The following is a 26,992-nucleotide window of genomic DNA, read 5'->3' as shown; positions in this document are numbered from 1 at the left end:
TCAGTGACGCAGGCATACTCGGAAAAAAGAAATCCGAGTGCTCCTATCAGGAGTCGAACCTAAGACCTTCCGATTACTAGTTCGGATGCTCTACCACTGAACTACAGGAGACTCGTGGGAGCTAAGGCCATTAAACTAGGTTCATGGGACAAACATCCTGCATACTACCTGTGCCTAGGCTTGTGTCACTGTACTGACTGAAGAAATACCTCTACCATTTATTCAACATAACATAACATAACATAACATCACATCTCTTTCACAGCCACAGAGAAATAAGCAAAACGAGTAGCGGTTTATTGTTCTCGTAGACTTTTGCGGTCAGCAAGTCTTTCTGTAACTTGTAGCTGAATTCTTCCGCAACTCAAACGCTTCAACACAACCTTTTGTTACACGCGGCGGTTTTTAGCCATATACACTACTTTATATAATAATCTAAACAATTTTATCTCAGATGTTATTTGACGCAATGGAAGTCTATCGGAATGCACAAATCTCTATTCCTTCAGTTTCGATAACAAACCGACCAAGGAACGCTTGCACACAAGCCCGTGCGCCGATTTCACCTAGGTCCAAGACGCGACAGTTTTGCAGAGAATGATAAAAAACCTTGACTCCTCACTGTGTCGCGACTACGTGTCTTTGTGGTCAGCAGCAGCCCCACTCTTGGTCATGCCTTGGCGGTGACGGATGCGCTCTCTCCAGTCTCCCTTGATCTCTTGAAAGTTGGGATTGTAAGCTGCTTGTCCACTGGGGGGAGAATACACAGCATAATTAAAAACGCAAGGCGGGTTCCACGTGTAATTAGACGTACATAAATGCAAATTGCCTAGTTTAGTCGAATCGTTATACTGATTAGATTAATATAGTAAAGATCAAAACGTATAACTTTTTGCTTCGTTCGATTTTGCATTCGATTTCGCACCACGTGACGTGTTTCCTCCAATGAGAGCGCGCAGAAATTAATCCGCGTGTTGTACCCTGCTAGCAGAGCGTTTCTTTCTGGCAAGCTTTTTAGAATGTACGAAGTCGTTCGCGTCTCTCGAGAGAAACTCACTCGGGAACGCTAAATAAGCCAACTACGCGTAATACCAGAGACGCAAACGACTTCGTACATGCTAAAAAAACTTGCAAGAAAGAAACGCTCCGCTAGCAGGGTGGTATGTTGTAGTGAGGCATATATGAATTGAACCACACACATGAAATACCGACGAACAGGAACCCATGACCCTCGCCCCCATCCCGCGCTCCGCTCACCCGGCTCGCCGATTTTCCTTTTCGTCCGATACCCCACTTGGGAACCTATTCACAGGCTAGTTCATTTCATATATTCACATTCAGTTTCCTAACGTGTTAGCACACTGCTCGTTCACACTTGCCAAGCTGCTTTGTCAACACGAGTTTGTGGACTTAATACTGCCGCGTGAACGCCACGGCTTTCAATGCGTCCAGTACCTTGCCAATTGCTCCTTCTTCCAGTCTTCAATTTGTTTAACCGGATCGTGTTCCTCCTCTTCCTCTTCACTCATGTCCAGTACAGGCTCTTCTTGTTGTTTTACACTCTTCCACTTCTGCACCAGAGACGAAACTTTTCGCGCCTTGGACGAAAGCAGCGACGTTCCTACTTTCGACGCCTAGGAAAAACAACAACGGTATAAAAATTTGTCAGTACTCCTCTTTTACTATTGATGCCAAACAGGCCATTTCCCAGCTGCTTTGAACCTCATTATGAAAGCGAGGCTTGGGTGCACAGTTTTACCATGAAATTTAGTGTTTTTCATTCATAAGCAAACAAAACTAATTTGCAAAGCTTTGCAAATGAAAATTAGTTTTGTTTGCACATGAATAAAAACTAAATTTCATAATAAAAACTTACGTACGAAGCCTCGCTTTCATAATGAGGTTCAAACCATCTCGGAAATGGCCTATTTGGCAATTTCATCGTCATCACGGGGCTGAAAACAACTTTGAGTGAAACGGGCTGAAAAAAAAAAGCCATTACAGTCAGTCAACAAACGTCTAGTAACTTGAAAACGCCAGGTAATCTCCACACAGCCATTATTTGCATCGCCATCAAATGACGACTGCGCAGGCGGGGAGAGCAGCTATGAACGAAACTAGCAGACTAGAAGACTAATCTTTGTGGGGAGCCGGGATGGCGCAGTGGTGAGAGCTCTCGCCTCCCACCAATGCGGCCCGGGTTCGATTGCCAGACTTGGCGTCATATGTGGGTTGAGTTTGTTGTTGGGTCTTGCCCTTGCACAAAGAGGTTTTTCTCCGGGTACTCTGGTTTTCCCCTCTCCTCAAAAACCAACACTTCTAAATTCCATTTCGATCTGGAAAGTGTCCCCTATTAGTGCTATGCGCTAAATACATTGGTATTTAAATAGATTGATTTATATTTTATTTTACCTTTTTCTTTTTCTTCACTTTAGTTTTAGTCGGTAATCCTGAAGGAGAAGGCAATCCAACATCTGATGTCTCCTAGAAGCACCATATAATAAGACATTTTTAAAGCTATATTAAACCTTCCTCCTCCCCTTGCAGGGACTTAAAGGAAGGTTACGTCCCGGGGTTAAGTCCCATGAGCTTAAATATGAGGCGACTTGTTGCAGAGACAGTTTGATTTGGTGTGTGAATGGTTTATTTTTTACAATTCCTCGCAGTAGGCGCCCAACTTCAGGGACTTTTCTCACGAAAATTTCAAGTCCCTAGAACTAGTTCTCTTAGTTCAAACTAGTTTGAGTGTTTGGAACAAATCACAGCCAGTAAATTTTGGCCCTGGCGAAATGGATACTTCCCCACTCTACAAACTGTAAGAAGACTCCAGGTGTACAACTGGGTAACGGCGACAAATTGGAGGGAAAAATATGAAAGATGCATGTAAATTTATTGTCTGGCAATGTGATGCAAATCTTCAACACTTCCTCTCCTGGATAGCTCCAGACTGAAACACTCCCCTGGCTACTTGTGGCTAACTGTGAGAAGACTCCAGGTGTACAACTGCGTAACGGAGACAAATTGCTGAGGGGGACCCTGCCTTCAACTAGGATCACATGGAGGGGTGGGGGGGAAGGGGGTAGCAATACCCCTTTTATGCTATACTGCACCGCACTACACTGCACTACACTATACTATATTATACTATACTATACTGGTTGCTTCATGCTCCAGAATCGGGCTTAAGCTCCGGCCCTAGCTATAGGCCGGCTGTGGCTCTTGTCTGACCTAACCCTCTCTTTGTCGTGAGCATGCATGATGGGAGTTAAATCCGTGACCTTCAGCACACCAATGTGTACTCTAATGACTTAATTACAGTGTGAGAGACTCGTGGTGAGCTGGATAATTTTTCCTTTCCTTTTTTTCTTCCTTTTGCTTATACTTCATATCGGAACAAACCTGTATCTGTGTCTCAGTACTTTGTGCCACTGTCGCGGGCACGAGAGGATGCGGAGGACTGGCGGAAACAGAGTCCAAGTCAGAGTAATCAACAAGAGATCTGGCCAAAGGTGCAGGCTCGGTTACCAAGGTAGTAACTGTGGGCTGTCCACTGACGAAAGGTGATGAGGACTTGGCAACTACAGCTGCAATAGTTACTGGCTTGTCCTCCCTAGGGGGTGGAGGTGGAGCTTCTGATGGCTCAGGAGGTGGGGGTGGGGGTGCAGAGGATTCCACTGGGGGGAGTGGAGGAAGGTCATCTGTTCCTGTATTGCGAAAAAAGCAAACAAAATGAAAAATGAATCTACTGAAGGGCGATAATTTTTACCTTGAGAGTTCTAAACATATTCAATGTTGCAACTCATAACGAATTCAGTGATTTGTTGGTAAAACCCGTACGTGAGAAGGGCATCTGATCTCATAATACAATCCCTTTTCTACAACAAAAGATTTTGGCTGTCATTCTCAAGAATCCCTTCCAATTTTAAAAATTACAAAAGACGTACCTGGGGGAGGTGGAGGAGATTCATCAATTGTAGGTGAGTAAGATGAGGCGGTGAACGGAATAGCTTCAGATCCATCTTCTGTTCCAGGAACAGGGGGGTTTACAAATGACTCTGAAACAAGTCAGCACAGAGTGAGTGAGACACAAAACCAACAGCCCAGCAACATTATGGTTCAATAATCAACTGAATTGATAAGGTAAATTAACTACCATGAAGAGATACAAAAGCTAATGTTTCAAGCAATAGTCCTTCATCAGAGTGTAACGTTTGAAATGACGTAGCTCTTATATTTCTTTATGGTGGCCATTTTACATAATCAACTCAGCTGATAAAACGTGTTAACCAAACTTGTTTTGCCTTCCCCCCCCCCCCCCCCTACACCACTGCAGACAACAGTATTTTTTTTTACTATCCCCTTTAGTCCACCGTTGTTGACCATTGTTCCCGAGCAAGGGACCGAGTCATCTCAGACGTTGTCTGTTTGGAGACTGCCATGTCTACAAAGAGGAAGAAGGCCCACTAATGACATGGATACTATTGCAAGGGACACTAAACAGGAAATTAAGAAGCTACCAAAACAAATGAGCAACAAAGATTACCAGCATGGTATGGTGAATTCTATCTCGGTTGGGGCTGAAGAATGATGATGATGATGATGATGATGATGATGATGATGATGATGATAGTCCACCAATATAGTTTGTCTATGCTCAAAAGACAGACCAATTGTACCAAAACAATTCAACAAAAATTGATTGAGAAACAGTAAAAAGAATTTACTGATGTATTCTCTCCAATTCCATTGATTGACAAATTATACAAAAACATTTTAACGCAGATTGAACGACTCACTCCATTGCCTGGCTCCCGTAAGATCACCAGCAGCAAAATGCTCTGTCAACATACCTGTTTTAACAGATGATGACACCACTGGAGCAGTCGCCATGACAACTGGCATCACAGGTGCTTGAACCATTGGCACGTATGTCGCTGGAGGAAAAAACCATCAAAGACGCAAGTCAATTTATTGTCAGGCAGTGCGATGCAAATCTTCAACCGTTAACCCCCTAGCAAGTGGAATGAAGGTCCTTAATCTCACCTGGATAGCTCCAGACTGGAACATTCCCCTGGCTACTTGTTTCTATCGCCACTGAAATTTGCGTACATGTAGGCGCCTCTTCTGAGGGTGCGTCTACGTCCATGTCGCCACCAAACTCCTCTGATGGGTATTCCCATTGTGAGTCGCCTGTCACCTTGCTTGTGTAGTAGTAACGTTTGTGCGTCCTGTCAAAAGGTAAAAAAATAGGAAAAGAACAGTAGAATGAGAACTGGTGCACCAAACAACTTCTCCTTATCATACAACTGACGAGCACTTGTATTGAGTTGAATGTCATCTGGAGCTACGTTGGGATTTTTGTCATTGTGTTTTGGTTCCCTTACCAGTATTAAAAAAGCTGTTTTAATTACATTTCTCAAGAGCACATGCTCTCTCTAAAATGAACAAGCTTGGAACAGCTCTCCATTTGCCTAAAAGTTGAGGGTGGGTGCAACTCCCCTTCCCGTTGTAGTGGGGTATTTTACTTCGAGAGGTCCACTCGATTGAAGTGTTGTCCACATTGAACATGAGCAGTGGTCACCATTTTGAAGAGGCATCCCCAAAGATGACTTCATTGTTCAATACAAGTGCTCAGCCCAAGTTCTTTGCTAACCAATCCTTGTAATCTATCCAGACTAGATTCAAGAATCCATTAGCAAAGATACACATAATCACTGTAATTAAAAGCAGCCATACTTTGTGTTAGTTAAGAGTAGTACAAGGTGTTTATACATACAGTTTCACTGACCTTACTTTAGTCCGACTTTGTTTCTTGTCTTGTGCCTTAAGTCTTGCTCAGACGGCAGGAGCTTTCGATAGCGAGGAGGTTTGAGTCCAGTACCCAGACGTGCCATGGGATTTCAAGGCCAAATTACAAAGATAGACAAACAGATAACACACAGACACATGGACAAAGACAAAACACACACACACACAAATACACTTTTCAATTTAAGATTACTCACAAGCTTTGATAAGGGAAAAATTTGACCACTGCTTGAAAATTTCCCTGCATAAAATTTTCTCTCATTCTGTTACTCCAAATGTTGCCATGGAAATCAGAGGATTTCTAGAGGCCTTCTTCATGTGAATTATTGAAAAGTGTACATTATGAAGAAAAAGAATCAGAACTATCCACACATACTGAAAATGGGTCACAATACTAAGGCTACTTTTGATACTAAATTTTCATTGGTGGACATACTTCAATTTCCCTCCTGGGAAAAGTCGTGAAATCAATCTCAACTGGGCTTTTAACAGCAGGTCTCTATTAAACCAGTTTTTAACATTCACACAAAGACTTGCAAGAACATAATAATCATACAAACATCACAACAACACAAGGCATTTTTAGATCTTAAAGTTTTGAAGGAAACAAAGTGAAAAAATAGCACAGCCAGATAACAAGGATATAACATAAAAACAGACAAAACAGAGACAACCGCTGACATTTTGACAAACCAAACAACAGAACACTACACACGCACATGCAGAACAACATCACGAGGATCACATCATTGAAGTTGATTACAGTAGTTTTTTGTTTATATTTTCCAGACATCATAACACCAATGAACTTCTTAATAGAGGATGATGAACCCAATGGAAACATTTGCAAAGAATCCATTGTAAACTGTCTGAGAACTTGAAAATAGTACAGTGTACTACCACAGTCTTTATCAGTGCACAGTTCATTATGACTCATCCAAGCCTGTTGTTCCTGGAAACAGGCAAGATTATCCCCCCTGGCAAAACACAAGACTGATACAGTACCTGTCCCAATGGCACGTCCAGCCAGGGGGGGCAGCAGACTCCTCGTACTGCTTGAGCTGTCTGTCTGCTTCACACAGCTTCTGGACCAAGTGTCGGCTGTCCAGAGCACCTTCTCTCCAGTCACTGATTCTTGTCTGCAGACAAAACAAACTTAATTTTAGGACCACTGGTACACTCTTTTGTGCTTCACGAAAAAAGTAAACAAAAAGATTACCAAACTAAAAGTGTTTTGATGTTTATAAAAATTCTCCCAACAGTACCATAAGAAATATATGAATAGCAATAAGGAGAACCTGCATGTTAATCTAGGGGCTTAATTTAAAGGAATAAGCACAGTGCCTCCTAATACAGAGGTATTTTTGCACAGTTTATAACAGTCTATGCAGGAAAAGCAGATCTTAGGAAGGGATATTGAAAACCATTTGAAACAAAAATTGGGTGTAGCCATGTATTTTCAGCAATAATTAAACAACAACAACAAATTATTATTCTAAAAAGCTTTAAATAAAATATGTAACAATGTATGGAATTAATATATTTTTTTTCCAAACTGATGCTTAATTATCTCTGAAAAATGCGTGGTTACCCCCAATTTTCTTTTTGGGTTTCAGTTGCCCTTTCTAGGATCTTTTCCAGCATAGTCATAAACTGTGCAAAATACCCTTGAATTAGTACTAGGCACCACCCTTAAGAAATCCAAGTTTCTCACACCATCCCGAGAAGTGCAGAACGTGTGTACAGTAGCAAAAGGAGGCACTGTCCTTAACCCTTTCACTCCCATAATCTGAATGTTAATTCTCCTGACTGACCAGCTGCAATACATCTCCTTTCAATGTAAGTTCACAGAATTTAGTGTTACATCAAACAAGGCCTAGTTGATGATTTTCTTTATTCTCATCACCTGTCTGGTTGACAATGTATTAATAATGTAAGAAGAAATTACATATTGATCACTCCTGGGAGTGAAAGGGTTTAATACATATCCACTAAATGGGACCTGTGTTTTTGTGGAGCCCCACTACTTTTAGTCCCACTAGCAACCAGCATATACTTTCTCGTTGCAATGTCACTACTTTGTCAAACAGGCAGGTCACAAGAATAAAGAAAATGATCACTAACAGTATAATGTCTTGATGTAAAAAGAAATTCTCCAAACTAACATCTTAAGCAATACATGGAGAAAATGAATGTTGATATTGAGATTTAAGGGGTTAACTGGATGTAAAGTGATTTTCAATGAAATGAAAGTGATCTGGAATCTCCCTTGTCACCCTCTGCATGTTTTATATTTGTATAAAAACACTTCTGGGACATTTGCTGCTAACCCATCACCAGAAGACAGACAATCACTAAATAAATATTTTAATTGTTTTAATAATGACGGGTTGTTTACCTCCATTTCAATGAGAAGAATCTTCAAATTGGACACTCCCTTTCGAGAAACTTCCAGAAAATCCAGCTTGTTAGTCAGCACTGATGTTAGCTCCAAGATCTGCGTCTGTGAACAGTAAAAAAAAAATTGTCCTAAGCTTATAGGTGCACTTACACTACAAAACATTGATTTTTAATGTGCAAACATGAATGTAGAGGATACAATGTGTGTAATGAAATTGGGAATAGATGTGTTTAGAAGTATCACATCCTTCTCAAATTCAAGTTTTTAAGTTCCAGTGAATTGCTACAAAATAATCACTAAGTCAACATTAACATGGTACCAGTGGAATGTAAGTTGACAGTTGCTCAAAGTTCAAAAGACATGACTTGATCCTTGGTCCTCAAAACTCAAAAACTTCAAGTACTGAGAGCTTCAAGTTGTGTGCTTCGAGTTTCAAGTTGAGTGAGTTGAGTTTGGAGAGAACAACAAAAGGAGCTTACTAGCGTTCATGGATATGACTCAGTGACTGGAGTAAGATTTTTCACACCAAAAAAGGTAATTTGGTCTTTCTGGATTTCAGTAAAACCTCCATGAGTTGTGTAAGCCATAGAATAACCAGTAACATACTCTGTAGTCCTCTTCTTCTGCATTGTGCTTGGGTTTCTTTTCCACCTCTACAAAGAAAAGAACAGGACACTGAATGAAGAATTACTACAAAAATTGTAAAATGACGTTTTACAGAAGAGTGTACACTGTCCCAATGAATTTCTAATGAGATTGTCTATACCTATCACTGGTTTTTCTTCGTTTTTCTCCACTGCAGCAGTTGTTTTCAGATGTTTGAACACTTCAGGTGGCAACAGCGGTTTATCTTCCACATCCTCATCTTCCTCCTTCTTTTTCTCATTTTCGTCTTCAGACAAGTCCATGTTTTGCTCATCCAAAATGTCCTGCTTTCCCTTCTCATAAGTATCTAAGAACAGACAAGGAACTATCGCAAATCCAACCATGTGAATTCTACAATAGGCTTCAAGACTTCATTCTTGTTGTTTTTGTCAGATATTTACTGTAACAGTCAGAACATGTTGGACAATTGCCTCTAAACTGCATGAATGGACTTTCTACTCATCAAATAATTATCATTACAACGTCCAACAAAGTGCAATGTTGATTAATAATATTCCTTTTCCCCCCCTTTTTTTATTAAATTCCCACAGGATATACAACCGTATAATTTAAAAGGAATTTAAGGACAAAATGATTTTAAAACCAAAGACAAATCTAAACAACAACAACATACAAATGAGAGGTGAAATAAACATGCAACTGAGCAAACGGTGAACACTTGAATTATTTGTCACGTTTAAAATTTTATTCCATGTGCAGCCAATCAGATGCAAGATTAAACCAAAAGAAAAACCACAAACTATAAAATAATATTGGTACAGCTTCCAGTTTATTTATCATTTGTCAGGTTGGCTTTTTTCTCCTTACAATAGACATTCCAGAAACAATTCTGAAGTTCCGTTCATGTTGTATCTGATTGACCACGTCTTATAATGAGATCTTGTGCTCAGAAAATACTGGGAGGTGTTGCGAGATAGCACGTCTGATTGGACTGCTGCTATAGTTTTAATGTCTATTCTGCAAAAACACCAACTATCAAAGACAGTATTTTGACTGACCTTCTAAGAGCTGAGCAGCAAAGTCGTCATCAGAATCCTCACTGTCCACGTCCACAAGCTTTGGCTTTTTTGTGGGCACTTCTTCATCGTTATCAGGTTTTTCAGATTTTCGCGCAGACACTTCCTTTTTGTCTAGCACTTCTGTATTTTTATCTTGGTCCTCCCATGAATCAACCACTTGAAAGCCATCCAGCTCATTGTCACTGTTGTCTTTTGAGTTTGCCTCCGCGCTGCCATTGTCAGAAGCATCGTCTAGTTTTTCTTCATTTTCTACTGCTAAGAAAAGACGTGGTATTCATTTCAATCAAGACCACCTCCTAATTAAGCCAAGTGATATAAATTTGCGCCACTCCTTATTAAGATTACTGAAAAACTCCATGGTACATGTACATTGCAAATTAAGCAAAGACCATGGGAATTCACTTCTGGTGAGTATCTTACCATGGAAGTGGCATTGATTATGAAACTAAAATACTTGCAAAATAAGTGTGGGCTAAAGTTTAAACAAGTACTTGATATCACTAGCACTAAGTTTTGTTTAAAATATATTGATACCCAGTAGAGGTTAGTCACCTGACCATGCCATAGCTTCTATGCACATTTATTGCATGCCTAAGCTTATCACTTTTAACTGATTTGCTACTATTAATATTTTAACAATTTATTATTCCCCTAGCGTGCGTTCCAACAAGCATGAGTGGAATAATGCATGTAGCTTTATTAAAAACAACCACAAAATATTGCTAGATCTTGCTGAATTTGCTTTGCAAGAACAACGAGAAGACCATTTAGTGGTCGCCATTTCTTGGGCATGGTATAATGGCTGTCAGATATACCATGGCTGCTAAGAAAATCAAAATTGTGGAATTGAATTATCCAATAATCAATAATCAGTTTTTAATAATTCTTATTACTGAAAGGGAAAGCCCCCATTTGATATTTACAGGGCCTTTTTTCACACAAAAGGGGGCCCAAAGTACGGTATTTCGACTTTGCCAAGGAACATTAATGAAATTGGTGGTGTAAAATTTATTAGTATTTGAGATTTGGAGGCTTTATGAGTTAATTTAATAGTTAAGTAGACAAAATTTGAAGCAAAGCCTTTTCAGGTGTGTAAAGCAGAAAGATCTGAAATGTAGCCATGTTTGCAAAAGGGTATTCAATTGTAAAATTTTCTTTTAATAGCAAGATGGCCTTCCTTGGTGCATTGCACTTCACACACTAAGGCAAATTTTAATCTTGCCAGTACTGGAAAATAAGCCCACTTACTACCACCCAGTAGACATGCACCTTTCAAAAACTCTATTTTCACTAGACCCTGATAACCTGCAGCTGCATTGCTTTCTAGGGTTGGGAACATTGTTCTGTTGCTTGTCCTTTTGTTCCCTCGACCAACCATGTATAGGCCGATTTAGACGGTACAACTCTTGCTTACGACTGTCGCATGCAATTTCTAGAGTACGAGCTGCTCACGTCATGCAAAAAAATAACACACAACTCTTGTCATTCAACATTGCCTATACCTATGATTGTCGTAGGATTTTTTAAAATCCTACAACATTTTTTGTGACGTACACAACAGTCATAAGCGAGTTATAGGTTTGATTTACACGAAACAATTCGTGCCGTAGGCTTGTCGTAAGCTTGTTGCATGCGGCAAAGTCGTACCGTGTTGCAAATGTTGCAGGTCAACCCCTACTGCCAACCAGAAAAACGCATCTTAAGAGAACTGGCCAGCAAAGCATACAATGTCTTTACAATGTATTCAGCTGTAATCACCTTTAGTTGCATCAAAGTCATCATCTTCTTCATACCCCGGCTCTTCTTTGCCACCCTCGTAATCGGGTCTGTCTGTGGCGCGACTATCATCTGTGGTTTGCGTATCAGGTGCAGCAGATAACTGTTCAGGGGGGTGCCATTGCACTTCATTAGTTTCGACATTCCAGTAGTAGTAGCAGTTAGTATTTTCATCAAGGCATGCCTGCCATGGGTACATATCAACTGTGAAAAAATTAAGGTTTATATATGGATGAACACTGAATTTTATTATTGATAGGAAGGTGAAGTCTACCACCATTAATTTTAGCTTTCACTCTATTGTGTTCCTTATCATACAAAGACACTTTACCTTCAGAAAAACTACATAGAGTGTAACTAGGTTTGAGAAAACCTAGTTACATTGTATGTAGTTTTTCTGTAGGTAAAGTGTCCTTGGAAACAATTATTGTTTCCAGATCCTGTCATTTGAAGTTTAGAAAAGGATTCAAAAATAAATTTTAATAAGTGAACAAGCTTTTGACTCCTTCGCAGAATCTTTGTCAAGTAGTGAGATGTTAATTTTTATCACATGACTTGAGGTGGTGTGAGGTGTGGCAAAATGTCCAAAAAGACCACTGGTAGCAGCAGTTGTTTCTCGTTTGTTTCACTTTAATAGTAAGTTTCGTGATTGGGTGACAAAAGTGCGCCATTTTCTCAACCAATGAGAAGTAAAACCAAAACCAACATTATTGTGACTTGCTCTCACACATTTTCCTGTGCTTGGCATTGGTTACAAGTACTTGCTTTGAATTTTGATTGGTTCATTGCACTGCTTGTGTCTGCTCTGATTGGCCAGGATAATAACTTTGGTTTTGGTTTTACAACACTCAATCGAAAACCACTCTAAAGCCTCAAACACCATCACTGTCAGCGTCAACATCACCATCTCCACCAAGACCATCACTGTTACTGTCACTACCACTGTACTGTCACCTCAACCATCATCATCATCATCATCATCATCATCACACATTACTTAAAAGGGAAGTATCATGGGGTTTTTGGTATCTTTTGTTAAAAATTATGAAATAAGATCTTCAATCAGCTGCCAAATAATTCTAGAATGACGAGAGGAAAGAAATTAACTCAAGTCTTGAAAGGAACAACTCGTGATCTGTTCTAGTGCATTTTGAAAACAAAAATGCGAGAAGTTGAAACACATTAACCTAACATTTTTCAAGTTACCATCCATTCCGACCTACTCTGTGTCTGGCCAGAGGCGCTAGTCAACAGTTCTATTGCACTGGGGTGATAATTTATAACAAACTTGACAATTATTTCTTTGTTTCTGCTGACAGACAAACATTTTTTGGTTTTGAAATGACAGCAAATTTGCGTGATGCTTCCCCTTTAATCAACATCAATTCATTGTTATTGGCATCTTACGTAAATTTTACAGCATTTCAAGTATACCTTCATTGCCAGTGTAGTCTTCCCCCTGCTCATAACCTTCTGCAGCTGAGATCCCTGGATGCTCGTCTTCTGTGGTGGAACTCACAGCTTCTTCTGGTTGTCTGTTTACAGATACATCATCTGCCGCACTTGTGGTGTCAGCATCCATAGATGCAATTTCCTGTTGAAATAGAATCCACAATCAGGAACAAGATTCACAATGCCCCTCTAGGTTAAGATGTATCTTAAATATCGTTTCTTAACAAAAAGGTATGTATTGCATTGTTCAGAAACAGTACTTAAGATTCACCTTAACTTAAGAGAGCTTTGTTAAAGTGGCCCCAGAAATTTAGCTAAGATTATCACAAACCAAATTTTGTTGATCAAAGGTAGAAAGTTTGGGTCATTTAAGAGAATGAGTTAGATGTGGGTCTTCAGCCAGACAAAATCAAGAAAAGTCAAGTCTCCACTACCAGACATTTATATTGTCGGCCTTCCACCCATTATTTACATCCCTGTTTAACTTTATTTTCATGTGTATTTATGTGTGTTTGTTCTTGTGTCCCTGACCTTAACATTTAAATATCTTTTCTTACAGCTGGCTGCCTGGCATTTTCAACTTTTAGGTTATTTCGGGCAGCCAGCACCCCTATCAGCTATTGTATGTATATATTTATATTTCTGTTGTAATAATAATGGGGTGAAATGAAGTATTGTTGTTGTTCAATGTTGTTGTTGTAGCCCTGATAATAAGCAATTAAGAATGGTATCTCCTTTTGTTAAGTACTGTGCATATGTTCTGTACATCTTGGGATAGTCCTAGAACCACAAATTTCTTAAGGAAGGTGTGTACTAATTCTAACTAAGGTGTTTTTGCATGGTTTATGGCTAAGTGGGAAAAGAAGATCTTAGCAAGGGCTACTGCAATTCAAAAAAGAAAATTGGGGCTAAACATGCATTTTTCAGAGTTAATCAAACTTCTATTTTAAAAAATAGAATACATTTTTTTTACTGCAATTCAAAAAGAAATTTGGGGCTACACATGCATTTTCAGAGATAATCAAGCTTCCATTTTAAAAAACAGAATACAAAAGATTTTTTTTAATGCAATTCAAAAAGAAAATTGGGGCTAAACATGCATTTTTCAGAGATAATCAAGCTTCCATTTTAAAAAAATAGAATACAAAAGATGCTCCAAATGGTAATTTTTTTCAAACAATCTGGATTTGGAGTTTGCTTGTTTGTTTGTTCACTTGCCAACACAGTATTGGCTGACAGTTTTGTACTGGCTGTTTACAAGTTGAGTGACATTTGAAAAGATCTTTGAAACATAGCCTTCAAAAGAAACAAAAACAATTTTCAATTCTGTTGAAAAAATCCTGCGCTTGTGTCATTTCCTTACATTAAAGAAGTCAGCCAGTTTGGCATCAATTTCAGAGTGCGGTCCCGCTGATGACGTACTGGGGACAGCAGATCCGTCATGCACATTTGCAGGGCCATTTTGATCTTCGTTATCTTCCTGGTACTCTTCATCCTCTACAAGACAAAAAACATGATTACTGCACTTGCAACTGTATTTTTTCACAGTTCCAGTTTCATTTCTTATCTAAAAAGCGAATCGTCCTTGCATGCTATCTAAGTCAGCTGCAAGTAATCCGTGAGGAAGTAATATTGTAGAATGTGTACCTCAGGATGAGTAGGTTTAAACTAAAAGGTTTGTTGTATATGTACAAATCACAACAGAATCTGCATATATCTGCTTGAATTTAGAGTTGTAGAACACTGATTATTTTAGGTCATTGAATCTTTCAAGTGCAGCCTGGTAGCCAGGTTTCCTTGTGTAAGAGGTATTCAAAAGATCATGTCTTATTACACTGTAAGTCTCAATATTTACCCTGCAATATTTTGTAAACCTGCTAAGACACTACATATGGAGCTGCTTGATTATTACATTGGATTTGTACAGTTTATGTTATTAATAAATCGCATCTCCTACCTTCTTCATCACTGTGGTCAGCATACGATCCAAGCAAACCAATACCTATGGACAGTTAAAAACATATACAGTTGAGGTAAATGGATAGATGTTAACCTTTGAAGTCCTAACAGTGATCAGCATTAAATTTCACCTTCTAATATCAATGCTTATTCAACACCTGAGGGCATGAGAATTAAGGATATGATCACCCTACTTTTCTTGATATTTTAAAAACTTTTCGACAGTACTTTTATAAGAAAAGTATGGGGACAAGAGAGGAGAATTTGTTCTTTGATATTAGGGGTTGTTAAGTATCACAGAGCAATCACTCTCACTCTAATAACCTAAACAAATTCCTGTTTCAATTCTCAGTCAAATATTACTATCGATAAAAATAATAATTCTTTGTTTTAGTTGCTACAGAACAACTAATATATGTTTGGCTCTTACTCAAGAAGCCATGTCCAAAGAACTTACCTGTGATACTGTTGGGATTGACTGCTCTTCTTATTCCACTGGTGGAAGGACCTAGAAACAAAATAATGGAAAAAATAATACAATTTATAGGGTGTTTATGTAGTGGATCATGGGACACATAAACAAGGTCACATGACAAAGGGGAGTGAACAGGGAACTCTTCGCGCATTTTTTCGAGCACGAGTATTGTTAAGTCTTTCCTGTTTACCATTTTAGAATACAAAGTTGCATTTCTACAATCTCAGTTAATCTCTCAGTTAATTCCCCATGTTTACGTTCACATTTATGTAGGTGGAGTGGGGAGGGGGGACATGGGGATACTGCTAAGGATTCTATACAATCTGTAATAAATAAATAAAAATAAATAAATAAATACTTTATTTATAGTGGTAATGCACTTAGCTACCCAAAGCTAGTTTACAGGCATTCCACTCAGAAAAATAATGGGAAACAAATAGTAATCAAATCAAACATAACATGTTAAAAATCCCAACTGGCAGGAGGCAAACCAGCTGGCTATTTACAAGCATGGCTAAGGCAGGACTTGAACCTGGAACCTCCGAATTTCAAGTCCGGCACCCTTACCGCTGGGCCACGCCGCCTCCTTGAAGCAAAACTATTTACCTCACAATTAACACCCTCTGCATTTCACATTATATTTTTCATCACTTGCAACTAAACTTTCGCACACTTTTCCCTATATGGCTACCCGCATATTTAGACTTACAGTGTCAACTTTGAAAAATGATGACATGGAGTCATTGAAACATCAGTCAACATTGCTTCACTTTTTTTTGTTTTAAACTGTTTATCGAAAACCTCCGTTATTAGAAAAATAAAGTTGGCATTCAAATGTGTAACACAAAATATTATTCACATTGTACACTGGACTTGCGGAAATCATGTGTGTGAATGTGACAGCTGTAAGCAGACGATTTACTCCTCATTTACCCTAAGCAAATGTCTGATGCAAAATAAATTGGTGGTTTGCAAATATGTGCTTCTACTTACCTTCACCAGCTTCTCGTCTGGAAACTCTGTCTATTTGTAGAACGGTTCGCCTTCGGGAAGCTTGAGCAACAAGTTGTTTTTCCTTGGATCGTCGACCCATGTCTCTGGGTTACTTAGTCTTGTTAAAACTCCATTCTAATCTGCAAACATTTTAAGCCATGTAATTCTCATAAAGAGCAAATCCCATTCCAATATTTTTAATTAACTACACTTACATCAGAGCCATGTTGACCTTCAGACTTTGGCAAATTCTATCATTAAAACTTCAAAAGATATTTTTTGGAAAATGTGGTGTGCTATTTTGTCAATATCCACGTGGCAGGAAAAAATGCCTTTCTAGTACCTACTAAACCCATCCAAATGTGTTCAATTACACTCACGTTTTCAAAATGGTGGAGGTGTTGAAAAGCCAAGCAATAAAATTAAAAGTGCAACCCCCCTCCCCCCCCCCCCCACCCCTACTGTATAATCAAATTTGAAAGGCAATAACCAAATCATAATTGAATTGAAGGGTGTGTGGATCATTACACTCCTAGCAGAAAGCTGTCAAGGCCAGGAAAGAGAGAAATCACTGGCCTATTTCCCAGTGGGGAGGAAGGGTGTAAGTCAAACCAACTGACATTTACATAGCTAGAGGTTCGACAACATGAAATTCGACAGTACGAGGTCCAACAGCAAAAGGCCCGGGATAAGGCAAACAAGGTTGGGCTAACCTTATATGTCTTAGTATTAAATACGATCATTTAAAATGAGCTGTCAAATATGACCACGGTACTAGCAAATTGAACGGTATTTTGGTTAGGGAAGAGATCTAAAGAATATGAACAAACTGGAATTGAAAAATAAGGCCAAGTCTGGGGACTCCGTTAAAGACAGTTTGAAACATAAACAGAGCACGAGTACATAGTACAATAAACTAGTAAAATAGAACATGCAAAACAACATTATTACTTTCAATGTTTAAAGCGAAGTTACCTTTTATATCGGGGTTAAAAACCAGCAAACACGCCTGTTGAAATTCCACGCCAAACATGGCGGAAGAGTCGGCTAAAGAAAACTCGGCTCAAAGGTACTAGTAGTCAGCGGCGAAACGTTCAATTAAACCTCTAGTGTCCAGTACTCCTCGCGTTAATGAGTGTTCGGTGTGATGGCGGCTGGAGCATTCCTTTCTCGGACAGGTAGGATTCTTTTAGATTTTGCTTAAAATCGTCGCTGATTCTGTCATTATCTAACTGCTCTTTCCGTGCTGCAGTTGAAGGAAACGCTTTTTGTCGTGATTACGTGTAATCGTCGTGAAATCTTCCAAAGAAATTCATTTGCCTGTGGCGTATACATTTGCTTCCTTGGTTACTGGCTTTCCATGGAATGTTTACGTTTGTGAATTTACTCTTCATGTGTAAAGTTATAAATTGATGAAAACACAAGGCATTCCCTAGAAAAAGCTTGAAAAGCATTTAGTGTGAACAGTGAGAGACCTAAGATGCCTTTCTTCCAGGATTTTTGTCATGCGTTCTTTTTCGTGCGCGCGACCTGGCCAATAAAATCAATTGTCCAATACGCTTCTGATATTGAAAGTTTATCATTCGTTATACTCTTTCGGTTAGCTTTATTTTACTCTGACAGCAGCTTATTCGAAAATTTGAGCACTGGCTAATGTCATTGTGATCAACGTCGTAAATATGTTAATTAATTATTTACTTTTCTAATTAAGGTTTAAGTCAATTTGTGTAACCGCAGCACGCGCGCTATATTTTTGTGTTATCGTTATGTAATCGTAATCGTGCACGTTAATTTTGGAATGAAACGCCACATGATAAAATATTTCTCATAAAGGAGATGTCACATGGGACAACGACTTTAATGACAACTTTTCACCCATTACTGTGCACAAACAGCTTTTTATGCAACCTTGCTGTTGCAGCAACATGTTGCATAGAAGACAGATCAAAAACTTGTGGTAAAATAATGGAAAACAACTTCCCTCAACCAACTGTTGGCCAACTACTGGTAACCTGTTGGCTAAAAGTCAGCCACCAGTTGGCCAACTTTTGGCTTACTGTTGACCAACTGTTAGCCAACTGTTGACCAACATTTTTTTCAGGGTTTGTTGAAAATGTCAACTACCTGTTGGCTGGCTGTCAGCTGACAGACGACTGACTGTTGGTAATCTCATAAGTACGTAAATTATGATTATCCGGGTGAGTGTAGTCCTGAGAAGGACTGTTTGAGGTGACTTTGACTGACGTTTCGACAACCTGAGTGGAAGTCATCTTCAGACTTCCGCTCAGGTTGTGGAAACGTCAGTCAAAGTCACCTCAAACAGTCCTTCTCAGGACTACACTCACCCGGATGATCATAATTTACATACTTATGACATGACTCCTGGGTTCAAACCATTTACAATGTTGGTAAATCTGTTAGTAGTTTATGCTTAATCAGTCAGTTTTACAAAATTTTGGAAATTATTCGCCCAAAATCAATGATGACTTTGTTTGCTAAATTCCACACCTCTCTCCAACCAACGGTGCTACCTAACAGGAGCACCTAAAATTTTTGCAACAGCACCTAACACTTTACATGTTGGGCTCCTAACTTCTCAGCTTTTAGTCTTGTGGGCTCCTTGAAATTCCTTCTGTTGAGTGGCAGTTACCTGTCCACTGACAGTGGCTTCACGGTCAGTTCTTCACAATAAATTACCAAACGTACAATGTGTTGCCACAGCAAATTGCATCATTCAGGATAACAACTTTTAATAACTCAGCAATGTTGCATTTATGATTGTAATGTGTATCATCACGTTAATACTTTCAACTAATAACCTTCTTTTAAGACATAAAACAATCTTCAACTATAATATTCATTATAATAGCTCTTGCTTGCATTCTAAATCATTCAATATATTACAGATTTTAATAGTTGTAAAATTTATTTACCAATTTATTGAATGTGTACCATTGTTAGTAAGCTGAAGCTAACACATTTATTGCTGAATCTATTTTTTTCTTAACTCAGCCACAGTTCTCATGCGATCCACCAAGAGTCAGAGTTTGCCTTTGGCATCACCCAGAAAAACGTCAGTGCGTAAATCCTCAAGCAGCACATCATTACAGACAGTCAGCCCCCTTAAACAGCCATCTAAGCAAAAGACTAGCCCCATGGTGGCAACAGGCCATTCAGATGCCAGATTAGTTTCTTCATTTAGGAAGCTCTCAATAACCCCCAGCCCTCATCCGCCATCACGATCCAAGAGCACATCCCCCAGGAAACCCAAGTCAAGCCATGTGCGGGGTCTTAGCTCTGTTGCTGTGAATTCAGTGGAGGATATTGTGAATCTTATCAAGGGGGACAAATGTAAAAATATCATTGTTATGGCCGGTGCTGGTATCAGTACACCTAGTGGAATACCTGACTTCAGGTAAATATAAGGTTACTTTAAGATTAATTTAAAACATAAAATTCCAAATATAAGCCCTGAGTTAATTAATATTCATTCATTCAAAGGACTTTGTTTTTCATAGGGGGTTTTTATTGGAGAGAATGCAATATTATGCACTTCAAAATTGATTTAGTTTGGCAATAAAACAGTTTTCATAAGTTTTCATTCATAAGGCCATTGACCTATCAAATGGTCGATAATACATCACGTGCAGTGACTTTATATCGATAAACCTCCTCCTTATTAGTATGCAGTGTTTTATCAGCTGATAAAACACTCCTCGTTAGTATGCGGTGTTTTGTCAGCAGATAAAACACTCCTCATTAGTATGTGGTGTTTTATCAGCTGATAAATCACTCCTCATTAGTATGTGGTGTTTTTCTCGTATGCTAATTTCCAACGTTCACAAAAGCATAATTCTTATGAACTCTATTGACATACGCTTTTCCAGGAATTTTTTTGAAGCCGTTCAAAAAACTCGCAACAAGTGTTTTATGGTGTTTAAAACCACTCGACTGCACCTCATGGTTTTAAACCCGATAAAATACTCCTGCTCGTTTTTTAAACATTACTTGAAACACTAAGCTAAGAGTTTAGAACAACCAACAACAGACCATGGCTTATATTTGGGAAGGGTGGGGCTGGGGGGGGGGGGGGGGAGACATTCAGAGTGCTATTTAGAATTTACAGGATTGCAGTGCATGTAGTGATGCATACTATTCAGTTACACATACATGATGACTGCACTGTCTTTTAACACTCAATCATTGATGAGTAATAACCCAATCAGATTCAACAATTTTATGATAACATATACAATAAAGACTAATAACAAATTATTGTAAATGATTATCAGTAAAGTTCCCTTCAATTACTAGGGACCTTGAACACAGCTTTGGCTGATTATGAGCTTTCTCTTGACTATGCAGATGACCTCTGTTTAGTTGGCCTCATTTCCAGTTGCCAACAGTAGCAAACTGCTGATATTCTTGAGGTTAACCATTCACCCTGAACTAACAGAAATGCATTTCCCCTTTTTATGCAGAACACCAGGAACTGGACTTTATGATAACTTACAGCAGTACAAAATTCCAGAACCGACAGCCATTTTTGACTTGGACTACTTTTGGTATGACCCAAGGCCATTCTTCTGTCTGGCCCAGAGTTTGTATCCTGGGAATTACCAACCAAACTATGTACACTACTTTGTGAAGCTGCTTCACGACAAGGGACTGCTGTTGAGAATGTACACACAGAACATTGATGGGCTTGAAAGATGTAAGCTTGATTCAAATGTACTATCTTACAGTTTATATGCAATTATTACTCTTTTTTATGTGGCTCAGTCTGAGGATGAAATCCTAAGGTGCAACAGTTCACTAAAAGTTTCTGAGTACAACATTTAAGTCAGGAGGGTGTCCAGATACTCATGGATGACCACTTTTGGAAAGACTTCCTTAAAATTCATCTAAGCTATGACTACTGAGCAATCTTTTTTTGTGGTGCAGTTTATTATGATTTATTATATCTCTCAGTTAGTACGTGCAGTGTGATTGGTCAATTCTGCAGGCTGTATTTCACTGTACGACCTGCTTAATTTGAAAGTTTCCTTTCCCACGTGCCTGATCAACCTCAGAGATATAGGGCATTTTGCATTTACCAAGAGATTCTGGAAATTCCGGTTGGGTTGTAAATGGAACATGCTTTTTTGGTTCATTCCACTGGAAAATTTCCATAAAGAATTGAACTACTGAAAAGGTAGTCCCGTTTTCCCATTGGAATTTACGAGTTTCACAGGGTTTGACCAGTTCCACAACCATATCCTTGGTAAAGAAATATGGCGGCTTCTTCTACTTCCTCGGTGACTTCCCTCTCCTTCTTTGGAAGTCTTAGAAGGCAAAGCTCTTTGTGAATGTCAACACAAGGATACATTTTTGTTTGGCAAATTTTATCAGTTTTTTACTTGGTTAGCTGACTGTTTTTATTTATTTATTTATTTTTAATTTGATCCAATTAGTGGCTGACATACCAGCAGCAAAGCTTGTGGAGGCTCATGGGACATTCTCAACAGCCTCATGTATTAGATGTCATAAGAGCTATGATGGAGAACAAATAAAGGTGAGATTTAAATACTCTTAGCTGTTTGGACAATAGTAGGTGCGTTAAGTTCTGTTCACATGGGGCAGCTGGGATAGCCTTGAAGTGTGACTGCCTTTAAACATGAACCAGTGATTGCATTGCATGTTAAACTCGTCACCAATAGATGAGTGTGGAGAAGGTGCCTGTAAGGTCTGTGGGGAGCCGCAAGCATGCGTGAAGGGTAACCATGACAACCCTGTGAGTGGCAACCACCCAGGCACCGTTACACTGAATACTCAGTGGAATATTGAATACTTACCAATACTTATCCAGAGGGAGGGGAGGGATGGGAGCAAAGCTTTTTTCTGCGACTGTACAAGCGGCAAAACATGAGCAAAATGGTTGACATCAACAGGGGAGCTGTAAATTTACTGAGGCCCTGCAAAACCCTAGGGCCGCCCCGCCTATATTAAGGGAGTAGACTGCTGGCCAGCATTGTCTTGAGTTTATCCTTGCCTAAATTACATTTAGCACCATTTAAACCTGCCATCATACTTTTTTAGTAAATGGAATCAAAGAGCCCTGATCAAACGTTGAGCATGCTTCAACACTACTTTATCACATTTTTTGTTAAATTCCCTCGTCCTTGTCTGTTTCACACAGAAAACGGTCATGAAAGGAGACATTCCTAGATGCTCCAGCCCAAGATGCACAGTGAGTCATAGTCTGTAGTCTTTAAAACTGTCTCTGAGTAACCACCGTACTGAAAAAGATGGTGACTGGTACATTTATCCATAACTCTTGGCATACGAAAACCCCAAAAGCGCTGATAAAAACGTAAAGAAAAGTTCTTAAAACTTCAAACCTGGTATCACAGTGTTGTTAGTATGGGGATGAATTTCGCAAAAACATGGCTTTTTATGTGCCTATTGACTGTAATAGGTTTGCAAGGTATTGTGGTTAAATGTACAGCCACCATCTTTTTCCTTGTAGTGGATTTATCGGTTAGTAGCAAATTAATTCCCATGGCAGCTGATTGATCGAAAAGCATTTTTGGTAAGAGTTTTTCTGAGGTTACTCAGATGAACTTGAATTTTTATTCTTCAGGGTGTTATAAAGCCAGACATTGTCTTCTTTGGTGAAGACTTGCCAAGAGATTTTATTCATGAATGAATTATATTTTGGATTAAAATTACTAAATGTGATCTTCTTTTAATCATGGGAACTTGTTGACAGATCAAAAAAGTATTTTTGTTTAAAAGAGTCTTCTGAGGTTACTCAGATGAAGTTGAATTGTTATTTTTCAGGGTGTTATTAAGCCAGACATTGTTTTCTTTGGTGAGGACTTGCCCAAGAGATTTTACTCGTATGTGGTGGATTTTCCTAAATGCGATCTCCTTTTAATCATGGGAACGTCATTAGAGGTGAGGTTTGTAATTTATTGTCATTGAGCTAAAGTGAGGTAGCACACTTACTCTTGACTTGATATCATGTCTTTGTTAATGTCTAGGGGTTAAGGGTACAAATGAATGTTGTGCTGCTAGCACTAAGGACGCAAATGATGGATCAGAGAATTAACTCTGCAGTGTTTGTTAAAGCACTAATAAACCCATGAATTTCCCACTGAGCGTCAGCCCCAGTAAGGAAAGGGGAGATCGCACGAGGCAAAGGAAAAAATCCCCGACCTCGTCAGGAATCGAATCCACGACCTACGGATTTGATCGTCCGTTGCTCTACCGACTGAACTACGAGGACAGAAGGGAGGAAGTGTTTGTAAGCAGTCAACGATACACCATGCAATACGCAGCTCAGAGGCAGACCTGCCAACTCTCCCGGTTTTCCCCGGAGTCTCCAAGTTTTTCATAAAATCTCGCGGTCTCCCGTTTCAAGCACCAAATATCCCGGGAAATACTTGCCGTGGCCTTTTTCAAACTGAATATTATCTTTAATTCGTTTTGTCAAAAAGGGAAATAAAACAAGAAGTGGATTGAGTGTTCTTATTTGAGCTGTTCTCGATCGGAAAACGTAAAACAGAGCAATCAAATTTAAATGGTCCCAACCCCCCCCCCCCCCCCCCCCCCGCCCACTGAAGCCGTAAATATAACCTTTATGCCACGGCCCTCTGAGGCCCTTCGTTGTTGCTGACAAGGTTCTGCTGGCTGCCCCTGAAGATTTCTAGACGTCTCAAGATTTTTGTACTCCGGGGGTTGGCAGGTATGCTTTGAGAGGTCACATTGTATTTCAGTCAGCCAGTACCACTAAGCCAGGGAGCACTTAGCTCAGTGGTAGAACATCCGAACTAGTAATCGGAAGGTTATGGGTTTGACTACTGTTGGAAGAACTTGAATTTTCTTTTTCCGAGTATGCCTGCGTCACTGACTGAAAAGATACGACCATCATTAATTTTATTCACTAGGCTGGAAATAACGTCACATTTCTTTCACATACTCTGTTATTTTATCAGGTGGAGCCATTTGCCGGGATAGCAAGTGCGGTAGATCGCTCCACGCCACGCCTTCTTGTAAACAGGGAGATTGTAGGGCCTTTCTCACGGCGCTGGGAGAGGCGATCCAATGATATTGTCCAGCAAGGGGACATCGTTGAAGGTGTAAAGAAACTTGTGAACCTTTTGGGGTGGTCTGATTCAATGGAGGCCATCATGAACAGTGCCACAGAAAAGTGGAAGGGCCATGCATCAACTATGAATGGGAATGTTAGTAAAGCTTCTGAAGAGCTCGCCAAAAGTATTGGGAAAACGAAAGACGCAGAGGAGAAACACAAGGTTGTACAGAATGGCACTGAACCGAAAAAGGATAGCAGCGGCGTGCTGACAAACAATGCACACGGTGTGAAAAACAATGGAGTGTCTAATGGGTCTGGACTAAGCCCGTTTGGCACCAGAACACTTCACTCTTTAACCAATAATGGTTTTAGAGGAAAAGGTGTTCTTTATAGGACTGATAAAAGCGTCTTGTTTATGAGAAGGGAAAGTCCCATGCGGCAAAATTTAGCTTCGCAGAGAGCTCCTCTCCTGCCGTTCAGGAACACGCAAAGGAAGGACTTAAACACAGAGGAGCGGAGCGAAGACTTCAAAGTTATCGATCCTGGTAAAGATCTTGCCAGTGCTGGATTTGGCCTCGGAAAGCGAAGCATGGGTTTAGGGTGTTTTTTGGCGGGAACCGCGGGTGAAAGCTCTAGTGACGATGATTAGAGAGTGTCAGCAGCTGTATGGTCTTGCGGTATGGCACTTCATGGAAAACGCAATATATAGTCCTGCTTGTGTTTGGGAAGGAGACCAATGGATCCTTTCAACAGGAAGTTGACTTACCACTCTTTCAACTTTTCTAGTTTTAACACTTCCAGTGGGAAGTTTGGGCGGAGGAGAATACCGCAGTGATTGCAGTCGATTAGATGCAGAGCAGAGAATTTGGAGATGGCTAGTGTGTAGTTAAAATAAATCAAAATTAGATTTTGATGTCGCAGTTGTAAAAGGTCGAGAGAGAAGAGACGGAGTTTACAAAATTGCACAAAAGCGCTAACTGAAATATTTGTATTTTCTTTCTAAAATTACCGGTATAGATCACATAATTGAGGAATTCTTGAACACTATCCCAGAGAATATCCAACACATGATTCGAACGTATTCAAAGCGGGGTTTACTCTGAGTACGGCAGTGCGAGATTGCCGTAAGTATTAAAAATAAATTTGGCACACACAACTTGTTGAAATGCCTCAAACTTGACGCGCAAATTTCACAAACGAAGGCTGCATATTCCCGTTACAAAGCGATTTGACAATTGAATGTCTTTTGAACATGGTTATATCATTGTGAAATCATTCCGCATTACTCACCCAAAAACGCTACACTTCACTGAATCCCGGGGGGGGGGGGCACTCCCTTATAAGAGGCTAATGGGGATGTGCCGCTGGATGTGGTCGCATTTTCACGACTGGATTGACTATAATGGGGTTGCATTTTCAATAGAGTTACTAGAATGGGGTCGCACATTTTCGGATTTTTGGGGTAAGAAAACTCTATTACGTAGGGAGTCAAAATGGTCTCGGCTAAAAAATTCAGAATGTTGTTGTTTATTAAATGTCACAATCACCTTGCATTACATTCTGTTCTTGAAACCACAACTTCAATAAACCAGTTACACAATAGCACAAAACCACCGGTCCAGAACAAAGTAGATGCATAAATAGAAAGTGACTTAGTTGGGCCAGCGGCACATACCCAGTAAAACTGAACCCAAGTGTCCCCCCCCCCCCCCCCGGGCACTGAATTTAATCTGCCATCAAAGCGACTTATGAAAAGGTCCTGACCATTATGTCAAAATGTTAATTTTAGATCACACATTTATCAATAATTCTTATGTTATGTATTAGAAGCTGAAATACCTAGGGCTGTTGTTGTTAATACGCCCTCATTCCGGGGGGGGGAGGGGGGCTTATCGGAAGAAGGGTGGTAAATAAAGAAATTGTTTTTATTTTATTTTTGCAATTCACCGGGTACTCCATATTTTTATTGTAATAAATCCCTGCTTTCGTAGATATGAAAAACAATAAACTATGGTTTGTTGTAACTGTGCGGGATTCACTTTATTCAAATATGTAGCGATTTGCACGTGTGGTTAACGTAGCGCATGTTTTAATTTTTCGTTTTGTATTTGGAAGTGAAAAGTAGGAAATTCATATATTTGTTTTACGCCGGTATTGAGTTGTTTCAACGCAAACCACTGCACCAGGAGCCGCACTTAAATGTTTTCTTCTCTGTCCCCAAAATCTTTAAGGCATTTTTAAAGGCATCTTTGTGTACCACAAAGTACCACAGGTACCAAGGTACCACGCTTCGATCTGTTCCGATTCTTGATCTTCCGTGATGAGAATGGAAATTTCCGTGTATTTATAAGCAGATAAGGAGCGGA

The 26,992-nt window shown here is 39.6% G+C and overlaps 2 protein-coding genes across 4 annotated transcripts; one reads left to right on the top strand and one right to left on the bottom strand.

Annotated features, from left to right (window-relative positions):
* Positions 1-276: 276 nt before the first annotated feature.
* On the bottom strand, positions 277-17,666 carry LOC146479876 (uncharacterized). 3 transcript variants are annotated; one of them, XM_085110734.1, is made up of 19 exons: positions 17,525-17,666; positions 16,550-16,689; positions 15,539-15,589; positions 15,080-15,124; positions 14,486-14,619; positions 13,105-13,264; positions 11,653-11,874; positions 9,874-10,149; positions 8,976-9,161; positions 8,816-8,862; positions 8,207-8,311; positions 6,814-6,947; positions 5,044-5,228; positions 4,851-4,934; positions 3,945-4,055; positions 3,400-3,704; positions 2,413-2,484; positions 1,456-1,634; positions 277-750 (listed from the first exon to the last, which is right to left on the bottom strand). In XM_085110734.1, exons 2-19 carry the CDS (start codon positions 16,647-16,649, stop codon positions 633-635), a joined length of 2,514 nt encoding a protein of 837 aa, XP_084966860.1. In that variant the 5' UTR covers positions 16,650-16,689; positions 17,525-17,666; the 3' UTR covers positions 277-632. The 3 variants fall into 3 exon arrangements, with proteins under 3 accessions (XP_084966860.1, XP_084966861.1, XP_084966862.1); XM_085110735.1 differs by having other exon boundaries at positions 492-750; positions 9,874-10,146; XM_085110736.1 differs by having other exon boundaries at positions 492-750; positions 9,874-10,143.
* On the top strand, positions 17,645-25,780 carry LOC146479875 (NAD-dependent protein deacetylase sirtuin-3-like). Its single transcript, XM_085110737.1, has 7 exons — positions 17,645-17,727; positions 19,562-19,964; positions 21,031-21,263; positions 22,003-22,103; positions 22,728-22,778; positions 23,372-23,488; positions 24,529-25,780. The coding sequence occupies exons 1-7, from the start codon at positions 17,697-17,699 to the stop codon at positions 25,273-25,275; spliced, it is 1,683 nt and encodes a 560-aa protein (XP_084966863.1). The 5' UTR covers positions 17,645-17,696; the 3' UTR covers positions 25,276-25,780.
* Positions 25,781-26,992: the final 1,212 nt, after the last annotated feature.

This window comes from Pavona decussata, unplaced genomic scaffold (genome assembly GCF_977016875.1).
Source record: "Pavona decussata unplaced genomic scaffold, jaPavDecu1.1 SCAFFOLD_58, whole genome shotgun sequence".
Classification (NCBI taxonomy): domain Eukaryota; kingdom Metazoa; phylum Cnidaria; class Anthozoa; order Scleractinia; family Agariciidae; genus Pavona; species Pavona decussata.
This window is presented reverse-complemented; position numbering and strand designations above follow the sequence as displayed.

Excerpts from the sequence above, each read along its gene's own strand:
- LOC146479876 (XM_085110734.1), bottom strand. The coding sequence starts at position 16,649 with ATGGGTCGACGATCCAAGGAAAAACAACTTGTTGCTCAAGCTTCCCGA. Across the intron at positions 4,935-5,043 it reads TCCAGTCTGGAGCTATCCAG|CGACATACGTGCCAATGGTT; the intron begins GTGAGATTAAGG and ends TTTTTCCTCCAG. Across the intron at positions 751-1,455 it reads AAGAAGGAGCAATTGGCAAG|TGGACAAGCAGCTTACAATC; the intron begins GTACTGGACGCA and ends TTCTCCCCCCAG.
- LOC146479875 (XM_085110737.1), top strand. The coding sequence starts at position 17,697 with ATGGCGGCTGGAGCATTCCTTTCTCGGACAG. Across the intron at positions 21,264-22,002 it reads CATTGATGGGCTTGAAAGAT|TGGCTGACATACCAGCAGCA; the intron begins GTAAGCTTGATT and ends TGATCCAATTAG. Across the intron at positions 22,104-22,727 it reads ATGATGGAGAACAAATAAAG|AAAACGGTCATGAAAGGAGA; the intron begins GTGAGATTTAAA and ends TGTTTCACACAG.